At 33.8% G+C, this 14,811-nt stretch overlaps 1 protein-coding gene across 1 annotated transcript in view; it reads left to right on the plus strand.

The window, feature by feature from the left end:
* HAT1 (histone acetyltransferase 1) overlaps window positions 1–14,811 on the plus strand; it is a gene marked incomplete at its 5' end in the record, with an annotated part of 50,749 nt that overhangs the window by 4,042 nt on the left and 31,896 nt on the right. The window contains 2 exon segments of the mRNA XM_079923964.1: window positions 971–1,075; window positions 13,014–13,089. Of these exon segments, the coding sequence (XP_079780090.1) occupies window positions 971–1,075; window positions 13,014–13,089 (181 nt within the window).

Raw genomic sequence — 14,811 nt, forward strand, 5'->3', positions numbered from 1 at the left:
AGTTTTCTGCATACAGGTCTTTTGTCTCCTTAGGTAGGTTTATTCCTAGGTATTTTATTCTTTTTGTTGCAGTGGTAAATGGAAGTGTTTCCTTAATTTCTCTTTCAGATTTTTCGTCATTAGTGTATAAGAATGCAAGAGATTTCTCTGCATTAATTTTGTATCCTGCTGTTTTATCAGATTCATTGATTAGAGTTTCCTGGTAGCAGCTTTAAGATTCTCTATGTATAGTATCATATCATCTGCAAACAGTGACAGTTTTACTTCTTCTTTTCTGCTTTGGATTCCTTTTATTTATTTTTCTTCTCTGATTGCCTTGGCTAAAACTTCCAAAACTATGTTGGATAATAGTGGTGAGAGTGGGCAACCTTGTCTTGTTCCTGATCTTAGAGGAAATGGTTTCAGTTTTTCACCATTGAAAACGATGTTGGCTGTGGGTTTGTCATATATGGCCTTTATTATGTTGAGGTAGGTTCCCTGTATGCCTGCCTTCTGTTGTTGGTTTTTTTAATAGTTGATCTGGAAGTACTCTGGGTAGAATTTTTTCAGTATTAGAAATAAAATGCTATCCTGTAATTATCAAAGGACATTCTCACCTTGATTCTTAGCGGAGCAGTAGCATCCTTTTTATATTTCTTTTAAAAAGGCTACTTAGGTATAAATCCTAGCAGGTAATTTATATTAATATTAAATATTCAGAAATGTCAATAGTCTGTCATTTTAATTATCAGCTTTACTCATTTATGTAAAGCAGGTCTAATTCACAAGCCTCTATCTCAAAAGTAATTTTTTTTCTGTTTTATGATGAGATAGTCATACTCAGTACATTTATGCAGGAGTATATGGAGATCTGTGATCTGTTAGCATGTTGTAAGTCTTACCTTTATTCCAGTTCTAATAAGAACTCTATTTGTAGGTTTGACTAATTAAACCACTTCCACCTAGACTTTTTAAAAACCTTTTTTCTTAGGATTTGGTGCTATGGAGAAATTTTTGGTTGAATACAAGAGTGCAGTTGAGAAGAAACTGGCAGAGTACAAATGTAACACCAACACAGCAATTGAACTAAAATTAGGTATGTATGCCTTTTCTAAGTAGTATTACGTGTGTACTGTGTGTGTATATATAATCTTTCTTTTTAAATTTGAAGTAGAATTTTATGTAAGAGCAGTTTATTGCAGACATTTATATAGTTATTGTATTGTTTTTGCAATTTAATGTTTAGTTTTCTACACTTATTGAACACATTCAGATTTTATTAAGTCTTGGTTTATGTCATGGTGTGGGTAGGTGTTTGAGAGATGGCAGAGTTTACATATAGAAAGTTCAGTGTGGCAAAAAGTGACAGGTATAAGTGGTCTCAGCCTCTTAAAAGTATTTACTTTTACTTATTTGCTTATAAAAATAATAGAAAATAAGTGTTGGGGAGAATGTGGGGAACTTGCATATGTTACTGATGGGAACATAAAATGAGGCAATTACTTTGGAAAACAGTTTGGCAGGTTCTTAAAAAGTTAAACATATATATTTGCCATATGACTCAACAGTTCAACTCCTAGGTATCTACCCAAGAGAAATGAAAATGTTTGTCCATACAAAAACTTGTACGTGAATGTTCACAGCAGCATCATTCACAATAGCCAAAATAAATAGCCCAGATATCAATCAGCTGGTAAGCGGTTAAACAAAGTGTGGTATATCCATGTGATGGAATACTATTTGACGATAAAAAGGATGAAGGTCTGATACATGCTACAACACTTAAAGCACTTAAAGCAGTTGAGTTTATGGGATGTAAATTATAACTCAATAAAGCTATTTAAGAAATAATTATAAGCTCATGAATTCTGGTTCCATCACTTTCCATTCCTTAGGTTTCTCATCTTTAAAATGGAGTTAATATTACTTACTGTATAGTGGTTGTAAAGATTACATATGAGGTTAAATACAAGTAAAGTGCTTAAACAATTTGATTTAGAAATTCACAATAAATGTTAGCTATTATTATTTAAAACAGTACAAACATAACAGAAATATAAAGAAAGTGACAGATAATGGTGCCCTGATGCCTCACTAAAAAGATAATACTGATCTAAGTTTTTTTTTCTTGTACATACATTAATTTTCTAAAACCAGGATACTGTTGTAAGGCTGTTTTGTTATTTAGCTTAATAGTATCTTGAATATTATTCCTTGTAACTATATATAGATCTACCTCATTCTTTGAAATTATGTAGTATAGTACGACTGTATCATAACTTATTTAAGTATTCTCTGTTGGGAGATGTGCTTCTCCTCTTTTGCTATTAAAAGTAATTCTCCAGTAAATATCGTTGCATATGTATGTACCCACTTGTGTGAGTGATCTGTAGAGTGTGTGGCTAGAAATTGAAATGCTGGATCAGAGTTTTTCAGCTTCAGCACTATTGACATTTTGGGTTAGATAATTCTTTGTTATTCTGTACTTTGTAGGATGTTTAGCAGCATTCCTTGTCTATTAACTAGATGCCAGTAACATTCTCCTTCAGTTGTGACAATCAAAAATGTCTTCTGGGGCTTCCCTGGTGGCGCAGTGGTTGAGAGTCTGCCTACCGATGCAGGGGACACGGGTTTGTGCCCCGGTCCGGGAAGATCCCACATGCCGCGGAGCAGCTGGGCCTGTGAGCCATGGCCGCTGGGCCTGCGTGTCCGGAGCCTGTGCTCCGCAACGGGAGAGGCCACAACAGTGAGAACAACAGTGAGAAGCCCGCGTACTGCAAAAAAAAAAAAAAAAAAAAAAAGGTCTTCTGACGTTGTCACATCTCCTGAGGGTTGTGTGTAAAATTGTCTCTGTTTAAGAACCACTGTGCTAGGTCAAAGGGTTACAAACATATTCTACTTTAGTAGCCGTTGCTAAATTGCCTTCCAAAAAAGTACCTGTGCTTACACCAGAATTTGAGATTGCCTTTTTACTTATTACCCTGGTCAGTGTTGCATATTATCATTAAAAAAAACAAAGCAGAACACCCTGCCCCTGTGATGGGTGAAAAATAGCTTCTTGTTTTAATTTGCAATTGTAGTGAAAAACACATAACTTAAAATTTACTATTTTTTACCATTTTTAAGTGTAGAGTTCTGTAGTGTTTAGCATTTATACTCACATTATTGTGCAGCTGATCTCCAGAACCTTCTCATCTTGCAAAATTGAAACTCTGTATCCCTGTTTTCCCCCTCCTGTTAGCCCCTTGCTAACACCTTTTTACTTTCTGTTTCTAGAATTTGACTACTTTAGATACCTCATATAAGTGGAAGCATGTAGTATTTGTATTCTTGTGACTGGCTTATTTCACTTAGCATAATATCCTCAAGATTCATCCATGTAGCACGTGGCAGGAATTCCTTCCTTTTAAGGCTGAATAATATTCCATTACATGTTTACACCACGTTTTGTTTACCTGTTCATCCGTTGATGGACGCTTGAGTTGCTTCCATCTCTTGGCTATTGCGAATAATGCTGCTGTGAATAGGGGTGTGCAAATATCTCTTCGAGATCCTGCTTCAAATTCTTTTGGATATATACCCAGAGGTGGGATTGCTGTATCATATTGTAATTATATTTTTAATTCTTTGAGGAACCTCCATACTGTTTTCCATAGTGGTTGCTGCTCCATTTTACATTCCCACCAACAGTGCACAAAAATTCCAATTTCTCCACATCCTTACCAACACATTATTTTCTGAGGTTTTTTTCCCCCACAGTTTTTGACCATTTTTTGATTTGATAATTAAAATTGATTTTTAATCCTAAGAGAAGTATATCCTTTATATTCTAAAAGAATCAGCCCTTCTTTGGTAATATGTTGCAAGTACTTTTTTCCCTGTTTTGAGTTTTGGTGAGTTTGTTATGTAGAAGTTAACATTTTTTATCTAGGGAAATTTCTTTTTCTTTTATGAGTTTTCACTGTGTCTTATAAAAAGGTCCTTCCTACTCTAAGATTATGAAAAGATTTATTTATTGTTTCTTTTAATAATTTGTCGATTTTTTTTTCTTTTTAAATTGAAACCTTTGAATCTTTATCTTGATGAGGCATAGGGTAGGAATCCAGCTTTATACTTTTCCAGATGGTTTAGTCAGTTATCTAGCTGCTGATTTGTTGTCTTCAACAATTAAAATTTCTTTTTTAATCATACTAAAATATTATGTATATTCTTGGGTTTACTCTGGGGCCTTTTTTTTTTTTCCCTGAGCCATTAGTGTACTGTTACAGTAAATGTTGTGATTAGTATATGGTGTGACTGGGTCCCACTCATTTCTTTAGGAGTTTTCCTGAGTTTTCTCTAATGTCTACTTCTAGGTGGACATTTTATCAGGTTCCAAAGAGGTGTTTGGTTGATTTTTTTTAAATTGAGATCCTGTTAAAATTTAAGTTTAGTATGGGGAGAATCAACATCTTTACATTGCTGAATCTTTCTTTCTAATAGCAAGAATATCTTTCTATTTATTCAGGTCTTTTTTTATGTCTAGATGTGGAGTTTTAAATTTTATGTACAGATGATATACATTTCTTAAGTTTATTCCAAGGTATTTCATCTATTTTACTGCTATTATAAATGGGATCTCCTCGTCCATTATATTTTCTATCTTTATTGTGTATGGGAGAACTATGGAAAATAATTCTTAACACATATCTTTTTCCCACATCAAAATCTAGTTTACATAAATTTTATACATATTTGACAGAACTAAAATTGACTGGGTTATTTGGTCAGTCTAATCCCTTACAGTCAGCAGCAATAATTTGCTTCCCTCAAAACAACCTTTCTTCCTATCTCCCTCTTTCCCTTCCCCTTCTACTTTCTCTGGAGAAATGTTTATTGAAAGCTACCATGTGACAGGCATTGTACTAGACACATGGGATAACTTTAACTCTTGCCTGCATACCAGTAATTCCACTAAGGTTTATCCCAAGATTCTTCTCCCATAGCAAGCTATTTTCACTTTGTGTCTGAGGGATTGGTAGGCACACTTTTCCCACACGGGTCCAGTGCTCTGGGGGTAGGTTACTGTAGAAAGAGTGAATCTTTTTTTCTATATGTCACTTTAATTATGTTTAGGTATACAATTAGGTAGCATTAACTACCTTCACAGTGTTGTGCAGCCATCACCACTATCTGTTTCCAAAACTTTTTTATCACCCCAAACAGAAACTCTATATTCCTGTTAAGCAGTAATTCCCCATTCACCTTCCCCTCCAGCCCCTGGTAACCTCTAATCTACTTTCTATCTCTATGAATTTACCTATTTTAGATATTTTTTTAAGTGGGATATTTGTCCTTTTGTGTCTGGCTTATTTTACTTAGCATAACATTTTCAACTTACTTAGCAAATGTTTCATGTTGTAACATGTATCAGAACTTCATTCCTGTTAATGGCTGAATAATATTCTGTTGTATACCACACTTTGTTTATTCATTCATCTGTTGATGGACACTTGGGTTGTTTCCTCCTTTCGGCAATTGTGAATAATGCTGCCGTGAACATCGAGATACAGTTGTCTGTTGTCCTTGTTTTCAGTTCTTTTGCCATATAGCTAGGAACAGAATTGCTGGGTCATATGATAATTCTATGTTTAGCTTTTTGAGGAATTGCCAAATTATATTCCATAGTGGCTACACCATTTTACATTCCCACCAGCAATGTATGAGTTTCACTTTTTCCACATCCTTGTCAGCACTTACTATTTTTTTATATATAGCCATCCTAGTAGGTGTGAAATGACATCTTACTGCAGTTTTAATTTGCATTTCCCTAATAACTGATGACATTGAGCATATTTACATGTGCTTATTGGCTGCTTGTGTATCTTCTTTGTAGAAGTATCTGTTCAGATCCTTTGCATATTTTTTCATTGAGTTGTTTGTCTTTAATATATTTTTTGTTGTCATTGTTGTTTTAATATATTTTAAAAACAGATAATCTTACTGGATTCTTCTACTGTTGTGGAGAGTGGTTTCAGCTGATTTTCTTTGTTTTTCTCAAGCATGCAATCATAGCATCTGAACATTTTAGTAAATTCACTTTCTTTTCTATATATACCTCTTACTTTGTTCTCTTTTCAATTTGCATTGGCTAGCACGTTCAGAACAGTGTTAAAAAATGATAGCCGTCATTCCTCTTCCTTAAATTAATGATGATGGTTCTTGTTATTTCTCCACTAAACGTGATCCTGGCTTATTACATTGGAGAGTATTTTTCAGTTTGCAAAGAGTTTTTATTCAAACATGCATATTAGACTTTATTGAGTGCCATTTTGGTTTCCCTGGAAATAATTTTTATTATACTATCTTATATACAATGTAAAACATAATATTTAAATAATTTTATTTTTTAATCTTTAGATTTTGAACCATCCTTGCATTTCAGTACCTCGAGATATTTTGTTTTGATGAAGACTATATTATCTTTAAATATTTTTACATTATTGTTTATAGATGATCTTGGTCTGTGTTTTTCTCCTCAAGGCTTTCTTTTTAGGGAAGGTGAAGGTCAGCTTTTGTACTCTTTGTAACTATTTCTCATGGCCTTCCCACTTTACCATTCCTACTCTCAGCAGTTTTTAAAGCATTAGGTATACTTGTTCCTTAAAGGCTTGAAATAATTCACCTTAATCATTTTGAAGAGATTGTCCTCTTAGGCCATTTAATGCTTTTCTTGCCTTAATACAATTTAGATTGCATTTTCAGGTTTTGTGTTTTACAGGCTACATTTTTTTGTCCTTCCATTTACTTTTAACCTGTCATTCCTTTTAGGCATGTCATTTATAGAGAACATACTGAATTTGATTTGTAAAAATTTTTTTAATCTAACTAGTTTATCTCTGTTACATTTATTGTTTGTTGCTTTTGTCATCTTTTTCTGTTGCTTCCTTATACTTTCTCATTCCTCTTTTCCTATGTAGTGTGTGTTTTGTTTTCCTTTATCCCTTACTCTCCAGTATACTCTTTTAAATTCTACTAAAAAACCATATAACCAATTATAAAAATACAGTGTATTGTTAGTTCTACTGAGATGATCTTTGTTTTAAGTTTACTACCATTCAGCAAATACTTATTTAGGTGTACTATGTGACAGGCACTTATCTCGGCACTAGAGGTAGAGCAGTATACAAACAGTCCCTCTTTTCACTGAACTTACATTTTCATTATGAGAAACAGACATATTAAATACATGACACATTGTGATATGTGATATGTGTTATGGAGAAAATAGAGAGTGATCAGGTCTTACAACTAAGGTGACATTTGAGTAGATGCTAAGTAAAGTGAATCTGTGAATCGTGTAGATACCTCAAGGATATCTCAAGGAGTGTTCCAGGCTGTCTCTTTTGTCTCCTTCAGACTGGAACAGTTGTCAGTCTTTTCTTGACTTTCCTGACCTTAACACTTTGAAGATTACAGGCCAGTTATTATGTAGAATGTCCCTCAAATTGGGTTTGGCACATGTTTGCTTATCGTTTATTTCAGATTGTATATCTTTGTTAGGACTATCACAGAAGTGATGTGCAGATTTCATTGCATCCTATCAGTTTTTCATTAAACTTTCAATTCTTTCATTTATTTCCTATTTTATTTAATGAATTATAACCTGTTACTGTCATTTATTTTGGTGGTCAATTTGGCCCTGACTTGACCAGTGGGAGGCCAGATCAAGTTGGCTTCTGTGTCTTTTTTACATGTCCTCCTTATTATTTGATTACTTCGTTTTTTGATTACTTTCTGGAACAAGATGTTCTAGGCTCATGTGTTATTTCTGCCATAGCTCTGGAATTTAGTATACTCAGGAAAATATATGTTGGCCAGAGCACTTAAGATTTCAGTTATTTAAAGAACACAGGGTTATGAATAAACTTACAGTCTAGAGTACAACTAGATACAGTGGGGAATATGTGGCATCTCTGAAGCTGCTTGAGAGCTAGAACCCATTGTATCTGCAATATGAGCACCTGTTAGTGGGTTGTACATATGTTAAACGCCTAAGTATTTAATTAAACTTTAATAATTGATTAACATGCATTGGTGATTTCTTAATTTTGTTTTTGGCTAATACGACATATGTAGAATGTATCTTTTTTTTTTTACATCTTTATTGAAGTATAATTGCTTTACAATGGTGTGTTAGTTTCTGCTTTCTAACAAAGTGGATCAGTTATACATATACATATGTTCCCATATCTCTTCCCTTTTGGGTCTCCCTCCCTCCCACCCTCCCTATCCCACCCCTCTAGGTGGTCACAAAGCACCGAGCTGATCTCCCTGTGCTATGCGGCTGCTTCCCACTAGCTATCTATTTTTCATTTGGTAGTGTATATATGTCCATGCCACTCTCTGCCTTTGTCACAGCTTACCCTTCCCCCTCCCCATATCCTCAAGTCCATTCTCTAATAGGTCTGTGTCTTTATTCCTGTCTTACCCCTAGGTTCTTCATGACATTTTTTTTCTTAAATTCCATATATATGTGTTAGCATACAGTATTTGTCTTTCTCTTTCTGACTTCACTCTGTATGACAGACTCTAGGTCCATCCACCTCATTACAAATAGCTCAATTTCATTTCTTTTCATGGCTGAGTAATATTCCATTGTATATATGTGCCACATCTTCTTTATCCATTCATCTGATGATGGACACTTTAAAAACTACAAATAGAACTACCATATGACCCAGCAATCCCACTACTGGGCATATACCCTGAGAAAACCATAATTCAAAAAGAGTCATGTACCAAAATGTTCATTGCAGCTCTATTTACAATAGCCTGGAGATGGAATGTATCTTCTTTTATGCTTCTTTGTCCCTCCAAAAATTACAGAAGTGATTCGGAGAACTAGGAAATACAGGAACTATATATATAGGAGTAGAAACAATAGGATGTATATTCAAAAAGAAAATTCATTGCAGGTCCTATGTTGGCAATAAGGTGCCATTTAGTATTCCAGGCCCTGATCTTCCATTTGTCTCCACAGATGTGAATGACATAATTTTTCTTGGAAAGAAAATTTTTAGTGCTTATTTTAAATTATTTCAGTTTTTATATTGTCTGTTTCTCTATTGGAATAATGTATATTTTGCAGAAATTTTAAAAAGTGCTGAAGAATATAAGAAATTAAAATTAAACCTGTAATTCTGTCACCCAGAATAACTACTTCAGTATTGTAATTTGGGATATTTCTTTCTAGTTTTTTAAATTATATATTTACTTATATTATTTCTCTTTTATAAAATTCAGGTCACAGTGTCATGTTCTGTTCACTTAACTGTAGGTACATTGTGAACATTTTTCTCTGTCACCAAATATCTCAGTAACATGATGTTTAGTGATTATATAAACCATTTCACATTTATATAATTTATTTAATCATTCTATTGCTTGATATTTGGTTTGCTTGCTTGCTCTCTTGCTTTACTGACGTAACAGCACTTCGTATGTGTTCTCATGTACATATATATATGCAGATTGAGTCAGCCTTAAACTCACTATTACCGACTTTGTAACCTTGAGCAAATTATTCTTTTTTGCATTATTCATCTGTAAAATGGAAGTAGTAATGTTACCTACCTTGTACAGCTCTTGCAAGGATTAACTACAATAATGTTTATAAAATCCTTAACAAATTGCCTGGCACACAGTAAATGTTCAAGTGACAACTAATAATATTATTAATAACATATTATTATTTTGTGTGTGACTGCTCCTTAAATGTATATCCAATAACAATGTTTTTCACACAAAAACTTGTGCACACACGTTCATAGCAGCATTATTCAAATAGTCCCAAATGTTCGTTAACTGATGAGTGTATAAACAAAATACGGCACCTCTGTACAGTAGAATAATGTTCAGCCACGAGAAGGGAATGAGCTACTAGCACATGCTACAACATGGATGAACCGTGACAACATATTAAGTGAAAGCAGCCAGACACAGAAGCCCTCATATTTTATAACTCTGTTTATTTGATATGCCCAGAGTAGGCAGATTTAGAGATCTGGTTTCATCCCTTTCATAGTAATTACTACATTTGTATAAGTGTTGAGGGTTTTTAAAATGAGAATAGAAAACTCACATTTGTCCTGTCTATTAAAAGGACTAACCTCCGTTCTTTGTGCCCCTAGCACCAATTGTTGGTTCCTTTTGTCTAAGGCCCAGGACTTTTTACCTTAAAAACCCTCTTTTGAGGAGATTACTTTCATTCTAATCTCTATCAAATTTAACCCATGGTATTTTCTCAATGTGTAATGCCAGGAACTTTTAGGCAACTTTTTAGAAATCTGCCCAGTGTGGTTAAAGGTCGTACAGTGAACAAATTTTCATATTTCAAGTTTCACGATAAGGACTGATATAAAAACTTCACTTATTGGATAGTAAAAGAATCCTTTATTAACTACACAGCAGTGGTTTTAAAGAGTTTCTCTTGGATTCTTATATTTAAAATCTAATCAAATCTGCTCAAGCCAATAAATATTTAAGTATATATTTGCCTTAAGCTATTTGAGTTTTACTTCATTTTGGGGTTTTTTTTTTGGTTTGTTTTTTGTTTGTGTTTTTGCGGTACGCGGGCCTCTCACTGTTGTGGCCACTCCTGTTGCGGAGCACAGGCACCGGACGTGCAGGCCCAGTGGCCATGGCTCACGGGCCTCGCCACTCCGCGGCATGTGGGATCTTCCCGGAGCGGGGCACGAACCCGTATCCCCTGCGTCGGCAGGCGGACTCTCAACCACTGCACCACCAGGGAAGCCCGAGTTTTACTTCATTTTAACTAAAAGATTCATCACTTTACTTTTTCTTTTAGTTCCTATCTTCTGTGGACTAAATTCCATGCTAAAATAGTAAAACCTCACTAATTTGGATGACAGGAGTGGGTATTGGAAGAAGGCCAATCCAATTTATAGAAATAGTTATCATAACTAACCTTACACTTTTCCTTTTCATTACTTGTCTTTTTCTCTATCCATGTCTCTACCCATCATTACCAAAGTGCTATACATATTAGAAGCAGTAGCTTGAAATTAATTTTTTTTGAAATTATTTTTTAATAATTTCTAGAGACTTTGAGACATTTTAAAATATTAAAGATGCAGTAGTTGGGAATTTTTAGGTTAATGAGTCTAGACATATTGGACTACTTTATTTTCTTATTATGAAATATTACAGACATGCAAAAATTACAAGCAACTAATGAATATCTCTGATTCCATCACTCAGCTTTTTCAAATCTTAGCATTTTGCTGTATTTTCCCAGGCCTTTTTTTCTTTCAATTTTCATTACGAAAATTTGCAAACACAGAAAAATTGAGGGAATAGGATTATACCTGTATATCCTATACCTAGATTTAACAATTAACATTTTCCATATATGCTTTATTGTGTGTGTATTTTTGCTGAATTATTTGAAAGTAGCTTTCTGAACATCATGAATTTGCTCATAGCACATGTCCTAATATATGAATATGCACATATATAACCACAACACAGTTATTACACCTAAGAAAATTAGTGGTAATTCTTTGGTATCATGAAATTTTCTGGTTTCCCTGGTTGTTCTGGAAAGTCTTCAGTGGCTTAAAAAAAAAAAAAAAGATTTAAACCAGAATCCACTCAAGAATCATGCATTGTGTTGGGTGTTTCTTTAATCTCTTTTAATCCAGAACAGTCCCTCCTACCCATGGAACTTTTCCCTCCCGATGCCATTGATTTATTAGGCAGAGTAAAGTCATTACATAGAATTATTAAACAAATCTGCATTCTGGATTTGTCTATTTCCTTTTGCTGGTATTTAATTTGTTCCCTTCTCTATTGTAAATTGGAAGATATAAAGCTGGATTCGAGCTAGGATAAAATTTTTCAGTAAGAAAACTTCATAGGTGATACTGTATGCATTATGTTGCATTGAATCAAGAGGCACATATTGTTGGTCTGTCCCACAATGAGTGATTCTAAGTTTGAGATCACTTGGAAAGATGGTGACCACCAGATCTCTACAGTGAAAAGATTGTCTTTCCTTTTGTAAATCAGTAAGCTGCTAGTTGATAACTTTGGCACCCTGTGAATGACCTGCTCTACAAGGACAGTGTTAGAAACTTTTCATCTGCAGTTATCTTTTCATTCTTCAATTGCTTAAGGGTTTGTTTGGTTTTTTTGGTAGTTTTTCTTCATAAGATAAATTATATTGGGAAGAAGTCCAGTAATATCAGTACTCATAATAAATGCAAATAAAAATAACAAGATACCCATTTCCATCCTGGATTGGTAGAAATTAAAGTTGAGGGTACAGAGTATTCTCAGGGATATGGGAGAAACAAAGGAGTTTAAGTAGCTGCTGGTGTGTATTTACAGTATTTTAAAGGGCACTTAAGCAGTATTTGCAAAAATATTTCAGTACTTTTTTCAGCATTTGTACTGCCAGGAATTTACTCTATGTATACTTGTAAAAGTATAGCACGGTTAAGGATGTCATTGCAGCGTTACTTTTAATAGCAAAAAAGAAAAGGAAAAAATCTAGGAACAACATAAACATCATCATCTTGCAGTCATAAAGAATGATGTGATGCTATGAGCTTCATCAAACTCAGATTGTTCTTGTTCTCAGAATGTTTCTTACAGCACTTTGTTTTTGTTTCCTTTGTACTGTAGCTTTTCTCATCTCAAAGTGCTTTTTTGGTTTTGTTTCCTTTTACTCTTTGCATTGTGTATAAACATACCAGAAAAGTAAAAATTAAATCAGATGCCTCTGTCATGCCTAGTTTTCTAATTCTTAGAATCAGTAGGGTTTTGACGCTGAAGCACTCAAAGTAATATTCTGATTTTCATTGTTTGTTTTCCTCATGAGAATCCAGTGTAAATCATATAATGGAAAAGTGACATTTTAAGTATGAAAAATGTTGGCTGTATCCTAGTTACACTGAAATTCTTAAACTGGAAATACCTGTCATCTTTAATATCGTTAATATCTCTATATTTTTTATTCTTTTAAACAGTTCGTTTTCCTGAAGATCTTGAGAATGACATTAGAACTTTCTTTCCTGAATATACCCATCAACTCTTTGGGGATGAGTAAGTAACTTAGTAAGATATTTGTCAAATTAGTATGGCAAAAACATTTTTTTTTTAATTTAGAGATGAGAATTTATTTTCTTTACTGTTATTTTTCATGTAATTTATTTTAAAATATAAGAATGGCATTTTTTACATTGAGACACCAATCTACTATATAATACCTATCATTTAGTGCTATAGGTGCATTATCTCATTTAATTCTCATAATCTTAGCAATGGTATTATCATTTGTAACATTAACATTGGTGGGATTGGATAGTTGCCTAAGGACGTATGAATGGCTGAAGTTCAGATTTAGTCAGTCTGACTGCAGAGCCCATATTCATAACTACTCCTTTTTTCCTACCATTTTGCTATACTGCTTTTAGAAAACACTCCCCTAAATCTGGAAAGCTTAAGTTTATTCTGGGACAAGTAAATAAGCAATTAAGAGAAATTTATTTTCAGAAGCAACTTTAAAGATACATCCTGGGCTATTCAGCACAATTCTTTAATTTCCTATACCTTCATTACATTATTAGAATAGTCCATCACCTTTTGTTTTTTTAACTTTTGATTTTGAAGAAAATTTCAAATTTACAGTAAGTTGCAAGAATAATATTCTGTATATCCTTTATCTACAATCATCAGTTATTAACATTTAGCTATATTTGCTTTAATCATTCTCTTATATAAATATATTGATAGGTTGTTGTTGAACCATTTGAGAGTAGGTTGCAGGAATATCTTCTCTTACTCCTAAATTCTTTAGTATGTATTTCCTAAAAACAAGGACAGTAACCATAGTAGAATTATCAGAACTCAGGAAATTTAACATTGATACAGTACTGTTTTCTAAAATATAATCCACATTTCAAACTTTGCCAGTTGATTCCTAGTAATTCTTTTATAACCATTTTCCCCATCCTGGATCCAATCTAGAATCACGTATTGCATTTAGTTGTCATCTCTCTTTAGTCCCTTTAGTCTGAAACAGTTCTTCAGGCTTTGTTTTCCATGGCACTGACATTTTTGTAGAGAATAGGCTAGTTTTATAAACCATTTTGGACTCATTTGATTGTTTCTTCATGATTAAATTCAGATAATGCATATTTTTGTAGTACCACAACAGAAGTTGTATATGTCCTTCTCAGTGTGTCATATCAGAAAGTCTATGAGGTCAGTTTGTCCCATTGTTGGTTAAGCTAACTTGGGTCATTAAGTTTCGAGGTATCTGCCAGGTTTCTCCACTAAAAGGTTATTGGGCTTTTCTTTGTTATTTATATGTAATCTGTGGGGAGATAGTCTGAGAGTGAAAATATCCTGTTTCCCATCAAACTTTCGCTCAGCAGCTTTAAAACTGTTAATGATTCATGTCAGTATTTTACTATGATTGTAAAATGGCGATTTTCTAACTCTACCACACCTTCAGCAGTTATTAGTTTGCATTCTGCTATAAAAACAGCTTCTCTTCTTCCCCTTGTGTATTGTTTATATCAGAATAGACTCAGGGATTCTTTTTTTAAATTAATGGTTTATAATCTTTTACTGTTATTAATTTGATGCTCAAATTATCACAGATTCAACAAGTGGCTCTTTCAAACTGGCTTTTTGAGTCCTTTAGATATATCGTCATCATTTTGAGGACATGTTACCTTGTGATACAATAAGGTGTTCCACGTTCACCTTGTACTTCCTCTGCTAGTTCTGGAGTCGGGCATATTCTCAAGGAACCATGGT

The sequence above is a fragment of the Stenella coeruleoalba genome (assembly GCF_951394435.1).
Source record: "Stenella coeruleoalba genome assembly, chromosome: 6".
Taxonomy (NCBI): domain Eukaryota; kingdom Metazoa; phylum Chordata; class Mammalia; order Artiodactyla; family Delphinidae; genus Stenella; species Stenella coeruleoalba.